This window comes from Schistocerca serialis, chromosome 1 (genome assembly GCF_023864345.2).
Source record: "Schistocerca serialis cubense isolate TAMUIC-IGC-003099 chromosome 1, iqSchSeri2.2, whole genome shotgun sequence".
Classification (NCBI taxonomy): domain Eukaryota; kingdom Metazoa; phylum Arthropoda; class Insecta; order Orthoptera; family Acrididae; genus Schistocerca; species Schistocerca serialis.
Genome location: NC_064638.1, coordinates 389,263,507 through 389,291,007, shown reverse-complemented (window position 1 = coordinate 389,291,007; position 27,501 = coordinate 389,263,507). Strand labels below are relative to the sequence as shown.

At 41.3% G+C, this 27,501-nt stretch overlaps 1 protein-coding gene across 1 annotated transcript in view; it reads left to right on the top strand.

Moving 5' to 3' along the window:
* The window catches only part of LOC126471273 (N-terminal kinase-like protein), a 123,833-nt gene that overhangs the window by 16,255 nt on the left and 80,077 nt on the right, over positions 1 to 27,501 (top strand). The window contains exons 2-4 of the mRNA XM_050099395.1: positions 5,103 to 5,243; positions 19,609 to 19,731; positions 19,836 to 20,059. Coding sequence (XP_049955352.1) covers positions 5,103 to 5,243; positions 19,609 to 19,731; positions 19,836 to 20,059 — 488 coding nt within the window. The remainder of the gene's footprint in view (positions 1 to 5,102; positions 5,244 to 19,608; positions 19,732 to 19,835; positions 20,060 to 27,501) is intronic.

The following is a 27,501-nucleotide window of genomic DNA, read 5'->3' as shown; positions in this document are numbered from 1 at the left end:
CGGGACTCCAGACGGCTGAACTGAAGCCAGAACCCACTGCTCCACATTTTATCAGGAGTCCGAGCAAGTTCAAGAGCATTGAGGGGTGGTGTAGAGTGATACAGTGGTATTCGGTAGCATTGCTTTATTCAGCTAATTTGCAGTATTCGATGAATGTTAGCGTGCTGCCCGCAGCAAGTCCAGTTGGCTCAGCAACTCCTGGTATGCCAACGCTGCTGCTGTTGTCATCAAGGCCGCTCAGCTGGAAGTCGGCCGCGTTCTGCCTGGTTGCCGCCTGCCGATGCGTCATGTCTTGTGCCACGTAGCTGTCCACGATTCCGGAGACTGCTACCGTCCCTGGTCCTCGCCGCCCTCCGCCTGTTTGGCCTGCTCTGTCCAACCATGGGACGAAGGTGGATGTACTGGTCCTTCGGGCCGCCGCTCCTCCCAGGACAGGACTGGACTTGAACCCGCACCCTCCTGAACGCTGTGTCGCAACTTGCCGCTAGTGGTGCTTGCTGGATGAGAACACCCACCCACTGTCTCTGGCACTGCCGCAGTGCTGCTGCGTCTCCCACAGCGTACACCTATCCCGGAACCCCGGTACACCAGGTGGAAAGCGAATGTGGCCTGTAGACAAGAGTGGAACCGAGCCCCTCCTGGATCCGCTGCAGACCGCTGTCACTGCCCTCTTTCAGGCAGACCATGTGATCTCCAAGTTCCAGGCTGCTGTTCCGTTCCGTCCCGTCCCAGTGTTGTGTTCCCAGGGGCAGAATAAAGCCCAAACAAGTACATAGAAACAAAGTACAAGTTTACGCCAAACACTTCTAACATTGCTGCCAGACTGGCCCCTATAAACATAGGCCAGCACAGGTCCGTCCCGACGCTCGATTGTCCTGGCACACTCTCTCTCGCGCTAAAATTGCCCATATACAGGGTTATTACAAATGATTGAAGCAATTTCACAGCTCTGCAATAACTTTATTATTTGAGATATTTTCACAATGCTTTGCACACACATACAAAAACTCAAAAAGTTTTTTAGGCATTCACAAATGTTCGATATGTGCCCCTTTAGTGATTCGGCAGACATCAAGCCGATAATCATGTTCCTCCCACACTCGGTGCAGCATGTCCCCATCAATGAGTTCGAAAGCATCATTGATGCGAGCTCGCAGTTCTGGCATGTTTCTTGGTAGAGGAGGTTTAAACACTGAATCTTTCACATAACCCCACAAAAAGAAATCGCATGGGGTTAAGTCGGGAGAGCGTGGAGGCCATGACATGAATTACTGATCATGATCTCCACCACGACCGATCCATCGGTTTTCCAATCTCCTGTTTAAGAAATGCCGAACATCATGATGGAAGTGCGGTGGAGCACCATCCTGTTGAAAGATGAAGTCGGCGCTGTCGGTCTCCAGTTGCGGCATGCGCCAATTTTCCAGCATGTCCAGATACACGTGTCCTGTAACGTTTTTTTCGCAGAAGAAAAAGGGGCCGTAAACTTTAAACCGTGAGGCATCCAGAAGCTTTAAACTGCGCATACCATCGCCGAATGGAGTTAGCAGTTGGTGGATCTTTGTTGAACTTCGTCCTGAAGTGTCGTTGCACTGTTATGACTGACTGATGTGAGTGCATTTCAAGCACGACATACACTTTCTCGGCTCCTGTCGCCATTTTGTCTCACTGCGCTCTCGAGCGCTCTGGCGGCAGAAACCTGAAGTGCGGCTTCATCCGAACAAAACTTTATGAGTTTTTCTACGTATCTGTAGTGTGTCGTGACCATATGCCAATGAATGGAGCTACAGTGAATTTATGAAATCGCTTCAATCATTTGTAATAGCCCTTTATTTATACTGGTTTTCCCCTCGCTTCTGACGTAGTGTCAGAGAGAGACAGAAACTATGGTAGGGATACATTTCCACACATCAGCCACTTACAAATAGCACTCCTAGCTCTGGCTTAGTGCCCTGCCTCATACATTGCAATAACTTCAAGCAACACTGCGGTTTCCTGCCTCATTGTTGCACCACTCAAAACAGATTGTGCGTGCAGTACCGCCGTCACAGCTCCGTGCCCACGAGTGCCATGTTTACATTGCCTGGCCTGATGACTGTCAACTGTTACCACACTCTGCCAGCAGCCCCAGACTCCATCGTCCAACTGCGCCTTCATAGAATTTTGATAAAATTTCCCTTTCTCTTGACTAGGACTGATACTAGCGCAGCAGCAGATGAGATGCCAACAGCAATTTTGCTACCCATGACATTCACAGCTCTTCCAAGTATCCAAACTACTGACTACTCCTTCCAAATGCAGAAATCCATCTCCCACAATGGCAACCCAGATCATTGGTTACGAATCCAGTCCATATCCAATCTCTTTTCTCTGAACTTCAGTTGTTTCCTCTTCCATCTCTCCTCTGGACCCACTCACAAGTTCCTCTGTGGGGTATCTCTCGGCCACAGCTTTCTCTTGACCTATCACAAGGTCCAAAAGACTCAGTTTCTCCCAAAGTCACCCATCACCAATTTTTCTTCATCCTTGGTGCATCCCTCTGTTCATAATTGATTTATACTGATGGCTTGATGGTTGCTGGTCACGTGGGTTTTGCCTGTTCTCACGCAGGACATACTGAGTGCGGTCCTTGCTGGATGGCTGAAGTAATTTCACTGCAGAGTTGGTAGCCATCTCTGAGGCTCTTGAGTATATCTGTTCCTGCATTGCTGGGGCCTTTCTCATCTGCAGTGACTCCTTGGGCAGTTTGCAAGCTCTCGACCAGTATTACCCTCAACATGTGTTAGTCATGCCCTTGAAAAATGTGGATGCTACGTGACCTGTCTCTGGACCCCCAGCCATGTTGAGATCCCAGGTTGAACTCACTAATAACTTGGCCAAACTGGCTACCAATAAATCGACTCTTGAGGTCGGCATTCCAGAAACAGACATCTGATCAGTATTATGCCATCAAGTTTAAGGAATATGGAATGTGAAAAGGCCCACTCTTACTTCACCAAATTAACTACAAGTGATAAATGAGACAACGAATCTGTGGAGATCCTTCATGCAGGCCGCTCCCAAGGACTCTACTATCTTCTGCCAGCTCCGCATTGACCATACTTGACTGCCTCATGGTCATCTCCTCCATCTCGAGGACCCACCCCACTCTTGTTCTGGTTCCCCTTTGCTGGACTTTCGAGACCTAATTGCCCTGCAGCAGGCTCTTAATCTCCGTCTCGCTACCCTTGGTACTAAGAGATGATGCCTCAGTGGCTGACTTAGTTTTACGTTTTATTCGTGAAGGGGGCTTTTACAACTCTCTTTCAGGGAGGGCCACTTAACCTAACCTTATCGGTCCATTGAGGGGTTGACAGAACACACTGTTGCCTCCTCTGCCCAGACCAGGCTGCAGCTGTCTGGGCTTGGTGGTCCAGCCCAGTTCTCACTTTACCTGCTCTTGTACTCTTCTTCCTCCCCCTCTTGCATCATCTGTTAGACTTGTTCATCTTTTGTCTCTTTGTGCTTCTCTTGCCCATTCGTGTTGCTTGTCTTTCCTAGACAGTTTCTGAGTGGGGTATCTCTGGTAAGTGGCATGGACTGGAAATTGTGTGTCCTGTCATTGCATTCTGCTTTCGCATGCTTCTGTCTTCTCCCTAGTTGGGGCACCTTGCCCATCTTCTACCTCTGTCTCACTTTTATTCTTTTTGCCCCTTATATCACCTTCTTTGACGTTTTGTAGACCTTGGGGTTTCTTCCCCTGGGTTTTACATGTTAAGCTATCTGTGATCTGCGGTATAGTAGACCCGTCTGTTTGTGGAAAAAGGGAATGATGACCTGGTGTTCTCATGCCTTTAATCATCCAATCAACCAATCAGGTGTATTTGAGTGTGTATGGAGGCTTGCCAAGAGTGGTTCTTCCCACTCACATTCACAAATCGAAGAGTGAAATAACTTGTACCCAATTGACCATACATTGTAATGTTGCTCAAGGACTGTAGATATAGAATAATAGGATGGCTTCTGTTTATAGTGGAACTGTAATGTGTGTAGAATCCATGTTGAGAAGCTAAAGCTCCTAACACTGAACAGATGAATTTTTATTTGGGAGGTCCATTCTAAACTCCTTTTGTGCCCATGTGTTCAGATGCTGCAACCTCCTTCCTGTTAAGAGAGCTGTATGTGGTATAGTTGCATTAGTCAGTGGTCAGTATTGGGTCTCGCCATTTTTTCTCACCACAGATAGGCAGGCAGTTACAATAAAATGTATCTAGAGGAATATAACAATGTGTGCCGTTTACAGTCCATTTAGAGCCTGTTCACTTTGATAACCTTGGGAATCTGTTTAATAAATTCTGTCCAACACTTCTTCAACCTTTCCTTTGCAGACTGTTAGCAGCTTCAGGCCTCTCTTGTAACGACCATGTGACACATACAACACTACCTTGGTATCATTTCCACTGCTCAGCCATGTTTCCTCTATCTTTGCCCCACTCCTTCAACAGTCCTACAAGTATCAGTGGTACAGAAACATATAAATGTTACTGCCTCCTAGTGGACACAACCTATTGAGAATCATGATTATTTCCGTTTCAGAGACTATTTTTCCCTTAAAGGGAGCTGCCAAAATGTATACTCAATGGAGTTGTCTGGATACTGTGCAGTAAGCGGGCCGTATAACACAGTGACAAGTTTCCAGGACTGAACATATCACTTTATAAGCATTCATAAAGAGTATGTGAACAGATATGAGGTCAGATTGTAGGCTTCATAGCAACCAGGATTGGGTATATCATTGTTAATGGGAAGGCATTGTCAACAAGTAAAAGGAGCATCTCACATACTGTAAGGTAGCATAGTAGCAAAGTTGTCCCACAAAGAGATTATGTGATTAGGAGATTGTCACAAAATTCAGGAATAATTGCAGGTTATTGGTGCCTTATGCAAAGAGACTGACAGCTGACATTCAACATATAATGTAAAATGTGTAAAAAGATGAAAAGATCAAATTTTGTTTTAACATTGAGTTACCACATAAATCAGCATTTATGTACTTTCTGATGTTCTTGAGCATGTTAGTTTTGAAATCATTTTGTGTAAGTTCTTATGAGGTTTCTTTACAGGGAACAAATGAAGATGTTTCAGTGTTTGTCTTTGATTTGCGGACTGGTAATGAAACTCAGTTTGATGTTGCAAGAGCAGCTGTTAAAAGACTGAAAACGCTGCGTCATCCAAGTATCTTGACATACTTGGACAGCCTTGAAGTAAGTATTTGCATTAACTTTTACCTTAAAATAATGGAATAAAATGATATACCAGGTGTACCGGTATGAAATGAGCGTTAAGATACAAATGTATCGATAGGGAACATTTGTTGTGAACGAGCCTTAATATTTTTTTTTTTTTTGTTTGGTTGGTATGACATCCGTCAAAGATATTTAGTATACATCAAGTCATGGAACAAACATCATCATGTTAACAATGTCGAATTTTGTACCAGAAAGTGATGATTTGCGGTAAGCATTAGTTTTTTGTTTTCATTTGAAAAAAAGTACTGCAGAGTTGCATCGAAAGCTTGTTGAGGCATGTGGTGATCATTCTCTATCAGAAGCAACATGCAAAAGATGGTTTCAACGGTTCAGAAATAATGATTTTGATGTAAGAAATGAAGAACGTGGAAGACCACCAAAAAAGTTCGAAGATGCCGAATTGCAAGCAATATTGTTCAAACAAATTTCGGGCTTGCACCCGGTTGTCGTTCAATACTTCGCACGATATTTCAACTGGGCACCTGCCAGTCATCTTCAGGTGAGCCATCGCAGACTGGCGAAAATGTCTTCCGTTCCGCAATGTATAGCGTGCTGTAACTATTCTGCGCGTGCGTCGAAAGCTTGATAGTTGAACCACATTGCCCGCCGGCAGCGCCCTCGCTGGTGGAATAGCGGAACTCATACGCCCTCTTCGTTGCTATTTGCCACGGCCGTCAACACACTCTGTCGTTTTCGATTTGAGCAAATCGTGGAGATGGGATTCCATGCACTGTCCAGCTGGTAGCCGCTGTCACGGTTTAACAGATTTTCCGCCAGTCGTATTTCTACAGATTCTTTAATATTGGAGTCCCAGAAAGACGTTGCTGTGGACAAAATCATTGTTTTCTCATACTCTATTGAATATCCAGTAGAAATACAATGTTCAGCAATAGTGGACTTGCTTGGCTGTAAAAGGCGGGTGTAACGATGTTCAGTGCAGCGTTCTTTCACGGTGCGTGTGGTTTGACCTATGTAAGCCATACCACATTGGCACGGTATCTTGTAAACTCCGGCCTTTCGTAGTAACAGATTGTCCTTAACTGATCCCACAAGGTCCGCAATCTTTGATGGTGGGCGGAAAACCACTTTTACCTGAAATTTTCGGAGGATTCTTGCTATTTGAAACGAAGTGTTGCCAACGAAAGAAAAGCTAAAGATTGTTCCGGCATGTTCTCCTCTTTATTCACTTCCTGCTTCTTAGTTTTAACTGTTAGTGCCCTGTTAATCTGCCGGATGGAATACCCATTTTCGCTGAATACTGTCTTTAGATGGGCGAGTTCTTGAGGTAAGCTATCTAGATCTGAGACAGTATGAGCTCTATGAACAAGTGTTTTAAGCAAACTCATGGTTTGTGATGGGTGATGGTAACTCGATGCTTGCAGGTACAAATCAGTATGAGTGGGTTTCCGGTAAACTGAATGCCCTAGAGAACCATCATGTTTCCTTTGAACCAGGACATCCAAGAAAGGCAAACAACCATCTTTCTCTATTACCATGGTGAACAGGATGTTGCTATGAATGGAGTTGAGGTGATGTAGAAACTCCATTAATTTATCTTCTCCATGAGGCCACACTATGAAAGTGTCATCCGCATACCGCCAAAAAACTCTTGGCTTCAGGGCAGCTGATTCAAGCGCTCTCTCTTCAAAATCCTCCATAAAAAGGTTGGCCACCAAAGGAGACAGGGGACTACCCATGGCCTCAGTCTGTTCAAAATATTCTTGATTAAACATAAAATAAGTTGAGGAAAGAGCGTGCCTGAACAAAGCAGTGATATCAACAGGAAACATGTTACCAACCAGTGTCAAAGAATCTGCAAGAGCTTTTGTAAAAAGTGAGACCACATCAAAACTTAGTAGAAGGTCTACACTGCTAAGACGTAGAGCCCCCAGTCGATTGATAAAATCAGCTGACTTTCGTATGTGATGTGAGCACCTTGCCTACGAAAGGTCTCAGTAAGGAAGCGAGATGTTTAGCTAAATCATATGTAGGAGCTCCAATGTTGCTCACTATTGGACGCAGAGGAAGACCCTCTTTATGAATCTTTGGAAGGCCATACAGTCTTGGAGGTACACAACCGTGTGGTCTTAACCTCTTGATGGTCTCTTGCGATAAGGAGGAGGAATTTAATAGTGCTGAAGTTTTTCGTTGCACACGTCCTGTAGGATCGTAATCAATCCTCCTATAGGTAGAGTCACTTAGCAGACCATACATCTTATCTTTATACACACCACGAGGGCTGCAAGCCCGAAATTTGTTTGAACAGTCAATTCACCGGGAAAATTTTAAAATTTGCAAGCAATATTGGATGAAGATGATACTTTGAGTCAGAAGCAAATGGCAGCAATGCTAAATGTTGCACAACAAACAATTTCTGACCGTTTGAAAGCTATGGGAAAGATCCAAAAGTGTGAAAAATGGGTGCCACATGAATTGAATGAAAGGTAGATGGAAAACCAAAAAACTATTTGTCAAATTTTGCTTCAAAGACATGAGAGAAAATCAATTTTGCATCAAATTGTTACTGGCGATGAAAAATGGATTTACTTTAAGAATCCTAAATGGGAAAAATCATGGGCTAATCTGGGACAACCATCAACATCGACTGCAAAACCAGATTGATTCGGCAAGAAGACAATGCTCTGTGTTTGGTGGGATCAGAAGGTGTGGTGTATCATGATCTTCTAAAACGCGGTGGAACTGTGAATACTAATCGCTACAGACAACAAATGATCAATTTAAACTATGCGTTGATCGAAAAAAGACCAGAATGGGCCAGAAGACATGGCAAAGTAATTTTTTTACACGACAATGCACCTGCACACAAAGCAAAACTGGCTCAGGATACAATCAAAACACTTGGCTGGGAGCTGCTACCCCACCTGCCGTATTCACCAGGCTTGGCCCCTTCCGACTACCATTTGTTTTCATCAATGGGACACGCATTGGCTGAGGAACACTTCAATTCCTACGAAGAAGTCGAAAATTGGGTGTCTGATTGGTTTGCTTCAAAAGACGAACATTTCTATTGGTGTAGTGTCCACAAATTGCCAGAAACGTGGTCAAAATGTATACAAAGCAATGGTCAGTACTTTGAATAAAATGTTTTTACTTTTCAATTCAAAATTAGTGTTTCATTTTCACACAAAAAAAAAAAAAAAAAAAAAAAAAACCGCTCATTTCATACTGGTACACCTGTTAGACTGCTTTAAATGTAATCATATATTTGTCATTTTTTTCAGTTGGTTATGAGCTTTATCTTCCATTTATGTGGTTATTGAGTTGTATTTGAAATGAATGGATTTGAAAACACAAAATTAATGGATAGACTAATTACGAAGTGAATTTGATGTTTGATTTGGGCAATCACACGAGCACTGTCATATCTCCAGGCTTACTCAAAATGTTATTTCATAATTCGGGAGTGATTAGGTGGTACTTTGCCTGCAGGGTGTTCTAAGCAGTGAATGTATCATATGGTGACTAGGGCAAAATCACATGTGGGTTCCTCAATGCTTTCATTCAATAATGTCAAATGAAATAATGTTCTGTGGTACTTATCTTTAAGAAAGAAAGTCTTCATTGCACAAAAAATGCTGTAAGAAAAATATGCGCGCTCACCCGTAATCGTCTTTTGTAGACTCCATTTAAGAAATTAGGCATTTTGACTACTGCTTCACCGTGTATTTATTCCCTCATGAAGTTTGTAGTAAATAATTCCCTACAGTTCAAAAGGGACAATGAAATACATAATTACTATACCAGAAGGAAAAATGATATTCATTACTCCACATTAAGGTTGCTTTTAGAACGAAAAGGGGTGCACATCGCTGCAACAAGATGTTTTGGTCACTTATCCAGTGCTATAAAATGTCTGACAGACAGCAAAGGAAAATTTCAAAACATACTAAAAGTTTCTCCTTGACAACCCCTTCCGTTCCGTAGAATAATTTCCATTGCTGTAGTGACTGTAATGTGCACAAGATCGTGGGTAGAACTTACTAACTCACAACATCTGTATATCTCTCTCTCTCTCTCTCTCTCTCTCTCTCTCTCTCTCTTTTTTTTTTTTTTTTTTTTTAAATAAAGGACACTTAGAAATGTTCAGAATGCAACCATAGGCACAAATTAATTTGAAATGTGGATGTAAAATGGCTTGTTCGCATCATTATTATCTGTTGTGCAGAATGATCCATCTAACATGAAACCAAGTAACTACAGATGAGAGCTGTGCCAGACATCTAAGAAACAACCCCGTTTCATCCCATGTGAAGTTCCACCACATGGGAATAACTTTTCCAAGATGGATTATCGCATGTTGTCTACATACACCTACTCTGCCGTCAGAATGTAAGAATGTACCAACATGCACTGTGACTTATCATTAGAGGCAACCTTCTACAATACTCTGAGCATCCATTGAAGGTGTTCTTGCACCCATGCTGATCTGTGTGCTCTGTGACCTGCATTGAGCGGAGATAGATGTTTGGGGCATTGGCTTCCACACCACGTACTGGGGTGTTTCTTTTAGATAGTATGGGTGATTGCTGCTTCTTGTTGTGGAATAGTGATATGTGTAGCTAGCAACAGTGTGGTCCTATACTTGCTGTTAAATCCACAATAGTTATTTTAGATCCCTGTGACTGACACATTGTTGCCTGCTACAATTGACTCTTTTGGCTGTGGCTTTAGCCCAATTGAAATAATCGTGATAGACTCTTTGCTTAATGAAACATGCAAAAACCAGCGTATGCTTGTCCTCTGAGAGGGAGTGTGTTGGGCACCTGTGATATGTCTGGAATTGAAGACACTGATTTTACACCTGCTGACCATCCCACATTTGACTGTCACACCAACAGCTGGTCTATAGTAGGATGACATCCCAGTCGTATGGCACATCATACTATTCTATTCACTTTGATAACTGTAATAGGTTCTCTCCAACTCTCCTCTCCAGTTGATTATGTGTATATATCATATCATATCATGATATGGATGACAGAGTTAATGACCAGTATAAGTTTTGAATGAATCAAATGGCATCTCAAAAACAGCATAGAAATGAATAATGTTGTGTGGTCTACAGCCTGGTGTGGTTCTTTTGGCCTTATAGCTTCTGTTGTGACTTCACGGGGCTGAGGAGACTGCTTTCAATCCTTTGCACATCATGAATGCCAGTTAATCTCTGGGAATTGAATCTAGGACATTTTCACCAGTGGTTAGTGATACTAATCTTTAATCCATGGAAATAGTTGCATGTAAATGATTTGCAGAGATGAATGGCTGGCATGTGATCAGAAAGTAAGTGAATTCATTGTGTCTGACCAAATAATCTTTGTCAAATTAATATAATGGAAAGACACAAAGAAATTTGTTATTGAAATATGCTGCTGAATTTTTGTGCACTGTTTACACTTAATTCTCAAAAACCTCTGAGCACTGTGTACAACAAAAATTATTGTTGGAAGCAGGGACTACATGAAAATAAGAAAACGAATTACAGAAGAAAACAGAGCAGTATTGCTCCAGGGATCTGCCAGATGTGGAATCGTACAAATATACTGCTTGTTGCTTCTAAACCCTCTCTGCTGCCTTACAAACTCAAAGAAATTGAAAAATTACGAACTCAAAGAAATAGAAAGTTTAGTTGGTTCAATAGCACCATGTAATGTAACATTGGCAGTATAATAACCAACCTGATCGTATGAAATGTACCAAGTAAACTGATAGGTGGTTATTGACAGGGAAATCATCGCGCCAACCAGGGGTTGGTTCTACAGAATTCCCAATAGTGCCAGAGAAACACTAGTACAGTGTGTAAACTTTTAGATGGCAGACCTCTCCCTAGTCCTGAATCTGTAGAAGTCGGTAAACATCGGGAGGCTTCGGTAGGCACGCAGTTTCGACTGCTGCCAACATTACGTAGCTGACTGTGTTGTACAAGGTAGCCATCGTCGTCTGCTTCGTTATTGTTTGGCGCTGTACTGTTCTGCGTGGTTTTATTGTGCAGTTGCGCTAAACATTATGAAAATGAGTGAAGAGGCAGTTGCTGGCCCATCTCGGGAGTCACCAACAACCCCTACCGGTAGGCCTACGGTTAGAAGGAAACCAGTATTACGTAGCAATGCTCACAAAATGATATTGCGTGTGATTGAATGCTACGAAAGGGAAACGGAGCAGAAAAAATTGCTTCACCCCATTTACAAATACTTTTTTTAGCACATTTGCGAAACGTGTTGCGTAGTAGTGAAGAAATAATAGAACAAAACGTCATGCCTCATGTGGCACTTTTTGACGCATCTCGATGTTTACCACATCATATCTCCTGAATTATATGTCGTAAAGAGACATAAATTTGCCGGCGCATTTACTGATATATGTGGATACTGTATGCGAAATATGTTGCGATTAGAGTTAATAGTAATGAAATAATACATTAAAACGTCATGCCTACTGCGGCAGATTTACGGTATGTACTGAGAAAATGTAGTGAGCGACAACCTTTTTTCCTTTCATTATTTTGTGGGGGGTGTCTGCGAGAGAAATTCTCTTAAAGGTTTGAAATTGTATGTAACGTTTGTTGCTAATCGCTAAGTACTCTCATTCTCAAATAGTGGATGCATAAATCTGGGTATTTTCCCGCGGTGGCATCTCATTGTTTATGACGTCATATCTCCTCAAGAATGTGCCTTAGTTCTTTTTTTCTTGGCTAGGAACCCTCGTGGGCGTACGGAGAACAAATCACCAAAATTTCATCGCAATTGGATGAATGGTTTTGGAATGCACAGAGGGCAGACGTACATACATTCATTTTTATATATAGAGATTGACAGTTACAATATACTATATGACCTGTTTAAGTATATTGAAATTTTATAATTAATAGTTTAACATTGCGGGGAATGAAATAAAATGGAAAAAAAAAAATTGCGAGCAGTGGGAATCGAACCCGGGTCCACTGCATGACAAGCCTGAACCTAATAAATTGCGCTACGCATGTAACAGTGACCTAGCTGTAAAAAAACATTGTTCATTACTCTTTTCGGGCATTCGGAGAACAACTCACGAAAGTTTCATTGCAACCGGATGAATGGTTTAAACATACACACAAAATTCAAGCTTTCGCTACAAACAGTTGCTTCATCAGGAAAGAAGGAAGGAGAGGGAAAGACGAAAGGATGTGGGTTTTAAGGGAGAGGGTAAGGAGTCATTCCAATCCCGGGAGCGAAAGACTTACCTTAGGGGGAAAAAGGGACAGGTATACACTCGCACACACACACACATATCCATCCGCACATACACAGACACAAACAGACATTTGTAAAGGCAAAGAGTTTGGGCAGAGATGTCAGTCGAGGCGGAAGTAAAGAGGCAAAGATGTTGTTGAAAGACAGGTGAGGTATGAGTGGCGGCAACTTGAAATTAGCGGAGGTTGAGGCCTGGCGGATAATTTCTCGTTATCCGCCAGGCCTCAACCTCCGCTAATTTCAAGTTGCCTCCGCTCATACCTCACCTGTCTTTCAACAACATCTTTGCCTCTTTACTTCCGCCTCGACTGACACCTCTGCCCAAACTCTTTGCCTTTACAAATGTCTGTCTGTGTCTGTGTATGTGCGGATGGATATGTGTGTGTGTGTGTGTGTGTGTGTGTGTGTGTGTGTGTGCGCGAGTGTATACCTGTCCCTTTTTCCCCCTAAGGTAAGTCTTTCCGCTCCTGCTCTTTCCTGATGAAGCAACTGTTTGTAGCAAAAGCTTGAATTTTGTGTGTATGTTTGGGTTTGTTTGTGTGTCTATTGACCTGCCAGCACTTTGTTTGGTAAGTCTCATCATCTTTGTTTTTAGATGTATTTTTATATATATACATTTTAATGTACATGACGATTTCAGTTTCGTTTACGAACAACATTTAAGGCGAGTTTTACTTCCAAGCCTATCAGCTGCTTTCGTGTAAGCATGACGCGCAATTTTTAGTGCCAGCACTGCAACTGGTAGGCGTGCCTTGTCCTCCCCCCCAACGGCTCCTCTCCCCTCGCCAGCCAATGCTTGCTTCCTCCTCTCCCCGCACTCCCCTCACAACTCTTCCCTCTAAAAGTTTACACACTGTACAGTGGCTACTGTGCGAGAGCGCCCCTCACCCCGGGCCTCCCACCCATCTACACCTTGATCTTAAGTGTGTGGTTACAGTGATCTGTGATGTGTAGAGTAGCTCCGAGGTCTAGGTCAGATTTTGGTGGCAAAATAAAGATTGTGGTAACAAATTATTCTTTACCATAGCCCAATGTCTATATTTGTGCTGTATTTAATGCACTTAAGACTAACCATGAGAAATGAAAAGGCAAAGAGAGGGGGAAAGGGAACACCACATAACTCTTAAACAGTCCACAATAGGTGGAAGAGTAAAGTAGTAGAATGTATTCCATGCCTGCTTGGGTGATCTTTCCTAAATGGTCATAATAAGCCCTCTGAAAATATCGATACCTCACGTTGCCAGCTATGTGCAGTAATTTAGGCACAAAGTTACAAAAAAAGCAATAATTTTGTGTGAATCCTGTTGTGTCTGTTGCAACTAAATATATTAATTTACCTCTGTGTGAAAATTTTATAAAATTCTGTGTAAAGTTTCTTACTTTACCCTTTCTATTTAGGAATAGCCGCTTGTTGAAAAATAACATCCAAACTAATTTCTAAAAGAGTTGTATGCAGGCTTGTATCACATTCAGTGCTGTTTACAGTATCCATTTAACTGAATGCCTTGCAGTAGCATTTCCAGTTACCAAAATTCTTTCTTTTACAATCTATATCTGTGTAGTCCCTCAGAGTTGCACATTTCTCTTGATGAGAATACTACACATTCCTTTCCTGTTACAAAACCTCACTCTTTCTTCCAATCTCTGCCTTGCTCAATAGTATTTCTACAAAACTACATTCCTTTATAATTTACATCTCTCATAATATATCCTTTCTTGTTGGCTAGTTTCTCCATTATTTAAAGAAAAAAATTGTTTTCCAACACAAGGTGGCCCATCCCACTCTCCCTCTCCCTATCTCAACACACCTTTCCTTTTTTCATGACCCACGAACTATCAAAAATTTTCTACCATGCAACCACATTTATGTTCCTCTAAACAGCTATAGTGTTTCCGAACTACATTCACGTAGTGCATCAGAATAAAGACAAGCATACAAAAATTTTGATAATAACTGTATTTAATGTACTGAAGATTAACCAATCTCAGTACAGCATTTATTTTCATTTTCAGCTAAAACATACTGACTAACCACTGGTAATTTCCACATGTGCTTTACAGACATTATTAATTAATAGGCTTTTCCAAAAATGCAGAATAACCATATTCTGCATATAGGGTTTTATATGCGTACCTGGTGAAGTTCTCCATTGTTCCTCTGCTAAATTCAAAACAATCTTCTTACTAGTTTTCAGCTCACATCTACACTTGAGAGCCTGTAATGTGCACTCTCTACCCATAGTCCTTGGAGCCATGAACAGCACCATGCATGTGTCACCTTCAATTTCTTGCACCTTTTCAGCACTGCTTTTTTATATGTTTCTGAGGGCTAGCTCCAGTACTAAAATGACCTCTATAAGAAATAGAAACACACAGTAATTCTTCAACTCTTCATGATTTTAAAGCATCACTGTCAGAGGTGTGATTATTTAAATGCATACTGAGCAGAAAAAGGTTAATATTTTGGCCTAATGTAAAGCTACAAATACAGCATTGTCTCTCTATAATACCATCAATTTTGATAATGCTTTTCTCAAAACTGACTTAATGGAATGATGCTCATACATCATCATCATGTACTTGTTACACCAGTAATTTTGATAAATATTCCGTCCTAAACGTAATTCATTACTTCTTTTTGTTTAGTTCCAAATGAACAATTGCTTTGTCAGTGCTAATGAAAAGCGTGAACTTTCTCATGTTGTTTAACTTGAAACAAAGTTATTCTGGCTTTCCTGCAACTTTATACACTTAACTTAGGCTCTTTTAAGAGTGAAATGTTCTCATTCTGCTATTGTTCCTTCCATTGATCGTAATTTTCGCAAAATAAAAATTCTCTTAAAGTTACAAGGAGATAGAACAGCTGATCTGTTTAGGAAGCAAAATTCCAGTACTGCTGATAGACGCATTTACAAGTAGAGGAAAAAAAATTCTAGCTTTTAGAACAATAATTCCTGCTACCCACCATCCAATTTAAATTCTTTCAGCTTGATTCAGCTTGTTAACTTGTGTTGGCAAGGTGCAAGCTCTGTTCTTTATTATTTATTCTTGTTAGTAAATGCTCCAACATATCTGTTATGGCTTTAGATTTAAGTATGAAATTGACATATCTGTCTCTCCAGATTCCTGCTGGATATGCCTTTCAGGTACCTTCAGCCACACTTCTACAAGTGAACATTCACATTGGTTAAGTATCAGCTTTTATTGGGGGTCTTCATTCCAAATGCTGGTTTGTTGTAGCTCTCCATACTAGTTTATCCTGTGCAGGTTTGTTCTTCTCTGTTAAATTACTGCAATACACATTCACTTGAACCTGTTAGCTGTAGTCAAGCGTTGATGTTCCTCTAAAATTTTTACATCCGACACTTTCCTCCGTTACTAAATTAACCAGTGGTGTCTTGCACAAAATTTTATATAACCAACTCTTTCCATACACTTATCATACTAAATTTCCTCATATATTTGCTACTTTACCACTACCTTTAGCCTTTTGACTTACGAGGGTAGTAATTGTAATTAAATTGAATATGTTAATTTTACTATAGAGATTGAAATGGTTAAAGATATTTCATTTTTTAATTAATAATTTAACATGTGCTGTGACGCCAATACATCAACTGCTCCTCAAACATCCCTCATACTCTGTGTAAATCTTTAGAGAGCATTTTACATTTCCCCATAGACCACTCAGGTGAAATGTTCTAGGGACTTGAAAGGGGCATCTACCAGCTTTTTTCCTTCATATATCTAGTGGCAAAGAGCCTCTTTAGCAGTTCGTCTACAGAATTCACCATATTCCTTGCACATTACTTTACACTCACTTTGCCACTGATTGCTAGTTATCATGGAGAGAGCACTGCAAAACAACTTTTTATCCTTTTATTTGAGTACCAGCATGCATTCAAAGAGAAGCATACTTTTAATGCGATTTCTGGCTCGCATTCGAAGAGAAATGGCATAATTTAAGTATGATATTTACAGTGTACTGTAGCACATTAGCCCATGACAACAGGCTGCCACTTAAATTAACCATGTTCTTGATGCCTTAGGATGTGTCGTGTCAGCTGATTAGTGAGCTCAGCTGTACTTTCTTGATAACTCCTAACGAGCTTAACTCCCTGCATTTGAAATTGTCACAAGGTGAAATTCATGCTTACACTTTTCTATTGCAAAATTTGATGTTTTCTTGTTGGTTAATGAGTCATAAAATTTAATGGAATTGCTGTGACTGTTAAGTCATAATTGTTCTGAAGTACATCCATAACAGTGTGTTAACAAAGGGGCCGAAAGGACCATCTTGTGTCATCATTGCAAGTTGTGGTGGTAATAGGCATGTCTGTGGGAAACATTGTAGGTGTTCTAACTAATATCAAAAACACAATCAGCTAAGATTGTGGATAGCATCAGTAGCTGTCATAGATATTTTGCAAATTGTGCTCTCATCTACAGAGGGATGTTAGCTTCAAGAAATTTTAAGTGATGCGATATGATTTGCAGACAATCTCTTTTATACAGTAATCTGAGCATAAATGCAGACAAATGCTGCATAATGTGTGTAAGTACTTAGAAACTCTCTCTGATGTGAATAATGCACCAATGGTTAATAGCATGGGTTCTTGAAAGATGTGAAATGCCAATGCATGACTATTCAGTGTGTGGTATGCACAGTCTTTGCTCTTTCTTTAAAATTTCACTTTGTGTCTACTTATTTTGTTGTTTGTGTTCATAGTAAATGATTGTTTACTAAAAGTGTGAACCAAATTTCAAAATAAACATTAATTTAGTGGTCCTTTGTGTCCGGGAATATTTGTACGAGGTGTGTTCAGAGAATTCCAGAACATTCATAATTTCGTGCCAATGGTGTGTTGGATCAAAATGCAGTTAGCATCGCTGCACACACCTGTATTTAATCTGTAACTGCTGGAAGTTTGATTGTTGTATGTTTGTTAGTTATTGTTCACTTCTGTATTGCGTAAAGTTTTTTCACAAAGTTCGCGAATTTCATGATGGCGGAGTTAGAGGAGCAATTCATCTGCATTTAAATTTTGTGTGAAACTCAAGAAAACATTTACAAAGACACACCAAATGATGCAGAAAGCATACGGTGATGAGTGCTTAGGCTGTACTTGGCGTTAAAAATGGTAAACTTGGTTTAAAAATGGCTGGATGGAAATTAAAGATGACCTTTTGACGTCTACCAACAATGATAATGTCTGGAACATCAACGAAATTGTTTGTGGCAATTCAAGACTGACTGTCCAAGTGATTGCAGAAGAATGTAACATTTCAGTTGGATCATGTCATGAAATCCTGACACATCATCTCGGAATGCTTCGTGTTGCCACCAAGTTTGTCCTGTGACATGAGTCAAGACCAGTAGGACCTTTGCCTCGCAATCTGTGAAGAGCCGTTGGATCATGCAAATAAGAACAAGATGTTCCTTAAATGGATCATAACTGGTGATGAGATGTGGGTCTACGCTTACGATGTTGAGACCATGGTTCAGTCTTCGCAGTGGGTCAGGAAAGGTTCACCAAAACCAAAAACAGCTCGGCAGGTCACGTCAATGTTAAAGCCATGCTGATAGTTTTCTTTGACTTTGAAGGATTAGTTCATCATGAATTCGTGCCACAGAAACAAACTGTTAATCAATGGTACTATCGATATGTGTTGCTATGCATGCAAGAAAATGTGAGAAGGAAATGGCTTGAAATGTGGCGAGACAGTTCATGGCTTACGATAATGCACCCATACATTCATCCCTGTTGGTGCATGACTGTTGTTGTTGTTGTTGTTGTGGTGGTCTTCAGTCCTGAGACTGGTTTGATGCAGCTCTCCATGCTACTCTATCCTGTCCAAGCTTCTTCATCTCCCAGTAACTACTGCAACCTACATCCTTCTGAATATGCTTAGTGTTTTCATCTCTTGGTCTCCCTCTACGATTTTTACCTTCCACACTGCCCTCCAATACTAAATTGGTGATCCCTTGATGCCTCAGAACATGTCCTACCAACTGATCCCTTCTTATAGTCAAGTTGTGCCACAAACTTCTCTTCTCCCCAATCCTATCCAATACCTCCTCATTAGTTATGTGATCTACCCATCTAATCTTCAGCATTCTTCTGTAGCACCACATTTCAGAAGCTTCTATTCTCTTCTTATCCAAACTATTTATTGTCCATGTTTCACTTCCATACATGGCTACACTCCATACAAATACTTTTAAAAACGACTTCCTGACTCTTAAATCTATACTCGATGTTAACAAATTTCTCTTCTTCAGAAATGCTTTCCTCGCCATTGCCAGTCTACATTTTATATCCTCTCTACTTCAACCATCATCAATTATTTTGCTCCCCAAATAGCAAAACTCCTTTGCTACTTTAAGTGTCTCATTTCCTAATCTAATTCCCTCAGCATCACCCGACTTAATTCGACTACATTCTATTATCCTCGTTTTGCTTTTGTTGATGTTCATCTTATATCCTCCTGTCCATTCTGTTCAACTGCCCTTCCAAGTCCTTTGCTGTCTCTGACAGAATTACAATGTCAGGTGCATGACTATTCCACAAAAAACAAAATCATTGTACTCTTTAAGACCTGGGCCTCATGGTGTGTACTTCTTTTCATTTCCAAAGTTGAAAGGCTGAAGATTTGCAACGGTAGATAGGATAAAAGAAAATTTGCACAGTGCTTCACATGATCCAGCATGAGGTGCACCAAGACTGCTTCCGGAAGTAGAAATGGCATTGGGAGCAGTGTATCGATTGTGGAGGAAAATATTTTAAAGGAGACCAGGCACAGTAAGTAAAGGGTAGGCATAGAAAAAATTTTACGGACAAAGTTTCGGAATTTTTTGAGCACACCTCATGTATGTTGGAAATGGTGTTGTTTCAGCTGGAAATCTTTTGGAATCTTTCGATTTGTTGTACAGATTGTCTTAGTAGCATTTTAATTTATATGGAAAATAATTCACATATCTTGAATGCTATGGAAATTTCTGTGTTATCCGTCCATATATTGTGTACCTGTTAGTAATTCTTCATTGTTTCATGTATTAACTTTGCTTTTAGACTGAGAAGGTTTTGTACTTGGCTACAGAATTTGTTGTGCCTCTGGAAACTCACTTGGCACAGCTTTCAAGGGAAGGTCATCAACGTGATCTATACTTGTCATGGGGAATATTTCAGATTACTGTAAGTATGCATCAAATGTTGGTAATCTGTCATCTTTTTTTCATATTTACGATTGCATATTTAGTTACTTTTGTGAGTAAAATGAGCACCTTGTACTTTTTCAGCGTGCTTTAAGCTTTCTCAATAATGACGGGAACTTGCGTCACAACAATGTCTGCTTGTCATCTGTATTCGTCAATACTGCGGGTGAATGGAAGCTGGGAGGTGTTGAGTACATGGCAGGTGCTGTCGAAGGGACTGGCCTTCCCATCAAAATTCTTCCTACTCTTGAGAAATATGATCCACCTGAAAAAGCTGACCCAAGTAGACAGAGACTCATTACAAAATGGTAAGAACCAGTTAACAGCAACGACATGTACTGATCAGATTGCTTCATAAGAACGGAAAGTATGATATTCCAGATGCATTTTGTACAATTTCTTTAAGCAGTCAAGTCACTGTTTCCCTAAAAGTTTGCATTTAAGTTAACTTTAGAGAGTTTTCGACATTTGTAACAAGGGTCCTTCTGTAACACTCAATTATGTGGTTTTCTTCTTCAGTATGAGGTATGATTATCTGAAGTTTGTATTCTCTTGTAAAGAAATTCAACATTTTGTTTTCTCTTCTGATGTCTATGTGTAAGGTGCAAATTCTTTTCCCAATTTGATTTTCACTGATCATTACAAGTAATAAACACCACACATTTCTATTTTTATGAGTATGTAAGAAGATAATTATAGGGAGATCATCTGATTTAGGGAGTGTCTAGTTATTTCAGATTAGTGATGTCTGCATTGAACCATGCAAGTCCAAAATAATGAATTCAAAAACTCCCATAACTTCATTTGAGGAGTGGAAATAAGTGTGGTTTGCTGAACCCTACATTTTTGAATAGGGACTGTTAAACAGCTGTTTTTTTTGTGTGGCTCTGTGGGCTAAACCTGATTACTGAGAATATTATACATCAGCATATAAATATCCTTGTCACTTGTGACACATTACATGATCAAACTTTTAATAGCATTGATGTTACCCACCACGATTTCCTCCCCTCGCCCAGTCTCTTCAATAGCTCCCCTCACCCAGTGTCCTCAATTGTTTGGTGTATATTCTGATCTGTCTTCCCTTACGTACTGTGGAAGATATTTCATTATGTCTTAATACATGTCCCATCATTATGTCTCTTCTTCTTGTCAGTGTTTTCAACATGTTTCTTCCTTACCATATCTGCAGAGAACTTTCACTTTTCTTATTTTTCCAGTGTACTTCATTTTCAGTATCTTTTGCTAACTTTACATATCAAATGCTTTGATTCCTTCTGTATTCTGTTACCCCCCATTGATTAACTTATATACAGCATAGTGCCCTGGACACACATTCTCAGGAATTTCTTTCACAAATTAAGGCCTTTGTTCAATACTAATTTCCTTCTTGTGTCTGGAAATGCCCTCTTTGCCTGTGCATACATGGTTCTTATTTTACTACCAAGGTAGCAGAATTCCTGCACTGTCTGCCACATGGTTACCAAATTTAAATCTGAGTTTGTGATTAATTTCATTTCTGGTGCTCCTAAATACATACATTGATTTAATTATAAAAAATATGAAATTAAATTCAGGCAATTGATCCAACAATTGACTGAATTGAGAAATTCCATTGATCAAGAGTGTCTCAACAAATTATGAAAGATGGATATGAAATCTCTTGTGATAGAAATGATACATAGACAAGAATGATAAGCATGCATTCATTAAGTAATCCAGAAACTTAAAAGGAGCCAATCCTTTTATCTGGTTGACATGTACTTTGGCATGAACAAGCAATTTTCCAGCCCAACTGTTAAAAATCAGTAAATGTATGCTTGAGAGTTGGGAGTCGTCATAGATATCTCTTCCATAATACTTTTACATCTATTGTATTATGAACATGCTTGTAAATTGATGGATGAATGGATAAAGCTATCTTTGCTCTCCTAATCCTTTTTTTTGGGGGGGGGGGGGGGAAGTTGAGTGGAAGGACTGAACCAGAGACTTCGAAGATTCTGTGGCAAGCTACGTTGCAACTTCCTGGGCTTGCACCATAGGTTTGAGAACTACAGGGTTCCCTTATGGGTCGGGTGTGCACTACACATCAGAGGCTGCTTCTCAGGCAGCTGACTGTTTGTGGGGAGGGGGGGGGGGCACATGAGGTTGTTTTTTTTTTAGTTTAGATGACTGTCCGTCCAGTCCAGATAATGGTAGCTTTAGGAAACCCAGAAGGATCTGTATAAGATCGAAAGAAATGCCTCCCACAGGTGAGAGTATTAAAATCCTAGTCGTAAATTGCCGAAGCATTCACAACAAAGTGCCAGTTTGAAGAGCTCATGAAAAACAGTGAAGCTCACATAATACTAGGTACAGAAAGCTGGTTCAAACTTGATATTGATAGCAGTGAGATTTCTGGGGAAAATTTAAATGTATATCAAAAGGATAGGTTGGTGGAGAATGGAAGTGATGTATTTATTGCAGTGGACAAAGACCTCAAAGCCACCAAGGTAGAAATTGAAGCTGCATGCAAGACGAGTTGAGCAAGACTCAATATCAGGGTGGGCATAAAATGATTATTGGATCCTTCAGTCGCCCACCAGACTCATGTCCTGATGTAACTGAAAAATTTAGAGAGAACCTCAGTTCACTTGTACATAAGTTCCTCATCATACTGTAATTATTGGAGGAGACTTTAATCATGCAACAATTAATTGGGAAAATTACAGTTTTGTTAGTGGGTAATGTGATAGACATCCTGTGAAACTTCACTAAATGCCTTCTCTGAAAACTACCTAGAACAGGTAGTTAGAAACCCCACTCATGATGGAAATATATTGGATCTAATGGCAACAAATAGACCTGGCCTCTTTGAGGGTATCCACATTGAAACTGGTAGCAGTCACCATGATGCAGTTGTAGCAACTATCATTACCAAAGAACAAAGGACAACTAAAACAAGCATATATTATGTACACTCTCAGCTCAGGACAGGAGCATGTCGAGGAACTCTGGCCCAAGTTTAAAAGAATAGCTGACCATGCACTGGATAGATATGTACCCAGTAGAACAGCTCATGATGGTCAGGAACCTTCGTGGTGTACATCACTGTAAATAAACTTCTAAAGAAACAGAGATTACTGCATAATAGGTGTGAAACAAAGCATAGGGCTATAGATAGAGATGCTGAATGACATTCATTTGGCTGGGATATACACAAATATCCCGCACGTCCAGGGCCTCGCTGCGATGGAGCACTTCCTTTCACGCCGATCACCTGCCACCCTACCTAAAACCTCTTTCCTCATTACCTTAGCCAGCTTCATCCTGACCCACAACTTCTTCATGTTTGAAGGCCAGACATACCAACAATTAAAGGGAACAGCCATGGGTACCAGGATGGCCCCTTCGTACGTCAACCTATTCATGGGTCGCTTAGAGGAAGCCTTCTTGGTTACCCAGGCCTGCCAACCCAAAGTTTGGTACAGATTTATTGATGACATCTTCATGATCTGGACTCACAGTGAAGAAGAACTCCAGAATTTCCTCTCCAACCTCAACTCCTTTGGTTCCATCAGATTCACCTGGTTCTACTCCAAATCCCATGCCACTTTCCTTGATATTGACCTCCACCAGTCCAATGGCCAGCTTCACACGTCCGTCCACATCAAACCCACCAACAAGCAACAGTACCTCCATTACGACAGCTGCCACCCATTCCACATCAAACGGTCCCTTCCCTACAGCCTAAGTCTTCGTGGCAAACGAATCTGCTCCAGTCCGGAATCCCTGAAGCATTACACCAACAACCTGACAACAGCTTTCGCATCTCGCAACTACCCTCCCGACCTGGTACAGAAGCAAATAACCAGAGCCACTTCCTCATCCTCTCAAACCCAGAACCTCCCACAGAAGAACCACAAAAGTGCCCCACTTGTGACAGGATACTTTCCGGGACTGGATCAGATTCTGAATGTGGCTCTCCAGCAGGGATACGACTTCCTCAAATCCTGCCCTGAAATGAGATCCATCCTTCATGAAATCCTCCCCACTCCACCAAGAGTGTCTTTCCGCCGTCCACCTAACCTTCGTAACCTCTTAGTTCATCCCTATGAAATCCCCAAACCACCTTCCCTACCCTCTGGCTCCTACCCTTGTAACCGCCCCCGGTGTAAAACCTGTCCCATGCACCCTCCCACCACCACCTACTTCAGTCCTGTAACCTGGAAGGTGTACACGATCAAAGGCAGAGCCACGTGTGAAAGCACCCATGTGATCTACCAACTGACCTGCCTACACTGTGACGCATTCTATGTGGGAATGACCAGCAACAAACTGTCCATTCACATGAATGGACACAGGCAGACAGTGTTTGTTGGTAATGAGGATCACCCTGTGGCTAAACATGCCTTGGTGCACGGCCAACACATCTTGGCACAGTGTTACACCGTCCGGGTTATCTGGATACTTCCCACTAACACCAACCTATCCGAACTCCGGAGATGGGAACTTGCTCTTCAATATATCCTCTCTTCCCGTTATCCACCAGGCCTCAATCTCCACTAATTTCAAGTTGCCGCCACACATACCTCACCTGTCATTCAACAACATCTTTGCCTCTGCACTTCTGCCTCGACTGACATCTCTGCCCAAACTCTTTGTCTTTAAATATGTCTGCTTGTGTCTGTATATGTGTGGATGGATATATATATATGTGTGTGTGTGTGTGTGTGTGTGTGTGTGTGTGTGTGTGTGGGCGCGCGCGCGCGAGTGTATACCCGTCCCTTTTTCCCCCTAGGGTAAGTCTTTCCGCTCCCGGGATTGGAATGACTCCTTACCCTCTCCCTTAAAACCCACACCCTTTCGTCTTTCCCTCTCCTTCCCTCTTTCCTGATGAGGCAACAGTTTGTTGCGAAAGCTGGAATTTTGTGTGTATGTTTATGTTTGTTTGTGTGTCTGTCAACCTGCCAGCACTTTCATTTGATAAGTCACATCATCTTTGTTTTTAGATATATTTTTCCTACGTGGAATGTTTCCCTCTATTATAACTATGATCAGCCAGAACATAGTGACCACCAACGTACTATCAATATAAACCTGTCCAAACAGTGTCACCTGGTGAGGAATGAATGCTATCAGACAACCGCATAGTGAATGCAGTATCATTGACAGTGCTGTCCATGTGTAGAATAAGGGAGTCACACAATCTACCTGAGTTTGACTGGGGGGCAGGCTCAACACACACATTTCGGAAACTGCACGACTTGTCGGGTGTTCAAGGAGTGCTGTGGTGAGTGTCGTGAACACATGGCGAAACCAAGGTGAAAGCGCTTCTAGACTTCTTGTGGTTGGGTGGCCATCCTTCATTACATTAGTTGGACATCGTAGGCTGGGCAGACTGATAAAAGAGGACAGGTTAACCGTGGTGGAACTAACGCCAGACTTTAATACTGGACATAGTATGAGGTTGGTTTGAAAAGTTCTCGGAATCACCATGTGAAGTCAGCATTAGCGCAGTGAGTTGTTCACATGATATTCATTGTACTGTTGCCTGTAAACACGTACCACGTCAGTGCTCTTGGAAGAGAGCTGTGGTGGTGATGTGGCTCTGTTGTTGTTCCTGCGTAGTGATTTGCGAAGATGGAAAATATTGAGATTCGAGCAGTGATTAAGTACTTCGTAAAGAAAGATACGTAAGCATAGGACATTTATGCCGATTTCTAGAATACACAGGGGGTCTCTGCTCCTTCATATTCTGCTGTTTCCAGGTGGACAAATGAATTTAAATTTGGTCGGGTGAGTTTAGATGATGATCCCCACAGTGGTCGGCCAAGATGTGTCACTACTCCAGAAATCATTGCAAAAGTGCAAAAAATGGTTATTGAGGATCACCAATTGAAAGGGTATATCACATTTTAACTGAAGAATTAGAAATGAAGAAATTATCCGCAAGATGGGTGCTGTGACTCTTGACACTGGATCAAGAGCATACGAGAATGGACATATCGGAACAATGTTTGACCCATTTTAGGAGAAAGAAACAAGATTTGTTGCTCCGGTTTGTGACCACAGATGAAACTTGGGTGCACTACTATACCCCGGAGACAAAACAACAGTCAAAGCAGTGGAAACATGCTGATTCTCCACCACCAAAGAAAGCAAAGACAGTTCCTTCGGCGGGAAAGGGCTTAGTATCTGTGTTCTGGGATGCAAAGGAGATTCTGTTTGTTTTTGGACAAACAATTACTGGAGAATACTAAGCTAACCTCCTGGACAAATTTCAACAAAAGATACGCAAAAAAAAGCCAGGTTTAGCACGGAAGAAAGTAATCTTCCATCAAGACTGCGCACACGTGCCGTCGCCATGGCAAAATTACATGAACTAAGGTATGAATTGTTGCCACACCTGCCTTATTCACCTGATATGGCTCCGGTCAGACTTCCATGTCTTCCCAAAACTTAAAATTTTTCTAGATTGTCACTTCCATGCCATGACACATTGCCGCTGTTATCCATGCCAAAGATGGACATGCCTGCTATTAGGTAGGTAGTCATATTGTTCTGACTGATCAGTGTATGTGAGAACAATTATTTTTGGTGCTGGTTTGCTGTCAGTTCTGATATTTGGCCTTGTCAATGAACTGTTCACTGTTATTTGCCTTCTACCTACATTTTTATTCTAACAAAACCTAATCCTGACACACCAGTTTCTGCTGCTTTATATTACCCTACATTTGTCTGACCGGAAATCTTTATCTTCTTTCCATTTCATTTCACTGACCCCCGGTTATCTAGATTGAGCATTTTTGTTTCCCTTTTCAGATTACCTAGTTTCCCTATCATGTTTAAACTTCTGACATTCCGTGCTCCAACTTGTAGAATGTTATTTTTTCATTGTTTGTTCAGTTTTCTCATGCTTACTTCCCCCTTGGCAGTCCTCTCCTTGATATCTGAATGGGGACCACACTCTGATTAAAGCTACTTTGTGATTGACACATTGCAGTGGTGGGGATCAGTGCTGCCGGTGCGCTGCCAGCCATACTTCACGATGCACTGCACATACTTACAAAACAGACAAGACAGCAAACATATGGTGCTCGAGAAAGAATTAAGATTGGATGGCAGTTAGCCACTTCCACTCGATTTGCTGAAACATTAATTACAGGGTATCAGACTGTGGAATCTTTAACCTGTGACAAGCCATGTGTCCTGTGTATAAACATCGTGTGTCTTTAATGTAGCAGTTTCCTTTGCCATCTGCATCTTTGTGTGTTGATCATTGTTGCTTCTTCCACCTTTTAGTGGTAGTTTTCCACCTCATGTGAAGACGTTCACCTGAAACTCTGTCTGCCTCTCTGCTCTTTTTGATAAGGTCGTTGGCAGAATGAAGGTGGCTTCTTATAGCAGGATTTTCAAACATATTCTCAGTTCGAATATAATTAATTTCCTTGAGACAGAGAAGTTGCTGTCCATGCATCAGCACGGCTTTAGAAAGCATCGCTCGTGCGAAACACAACTCGCCCTTTTTTCACATGATATCTTGCGAACCATGGATGAAGGGTATCAGATGGATGCCATATTCATTGACTTGCGGAAAGCGTTTGACTCGGTGCCCCACTGCAGACTCCTAACTAAGGTATGAGCATATGGGATTGGTTCCCAAGTATGTGAGTGGCTTGAAGACTTCTTAAGTAATAGAACCCAGTACGTTGTCCTCGATGGTGAGTGTTCATCAGAGGTGAGGGTATCATCTGGAGTGCCCCAGGGA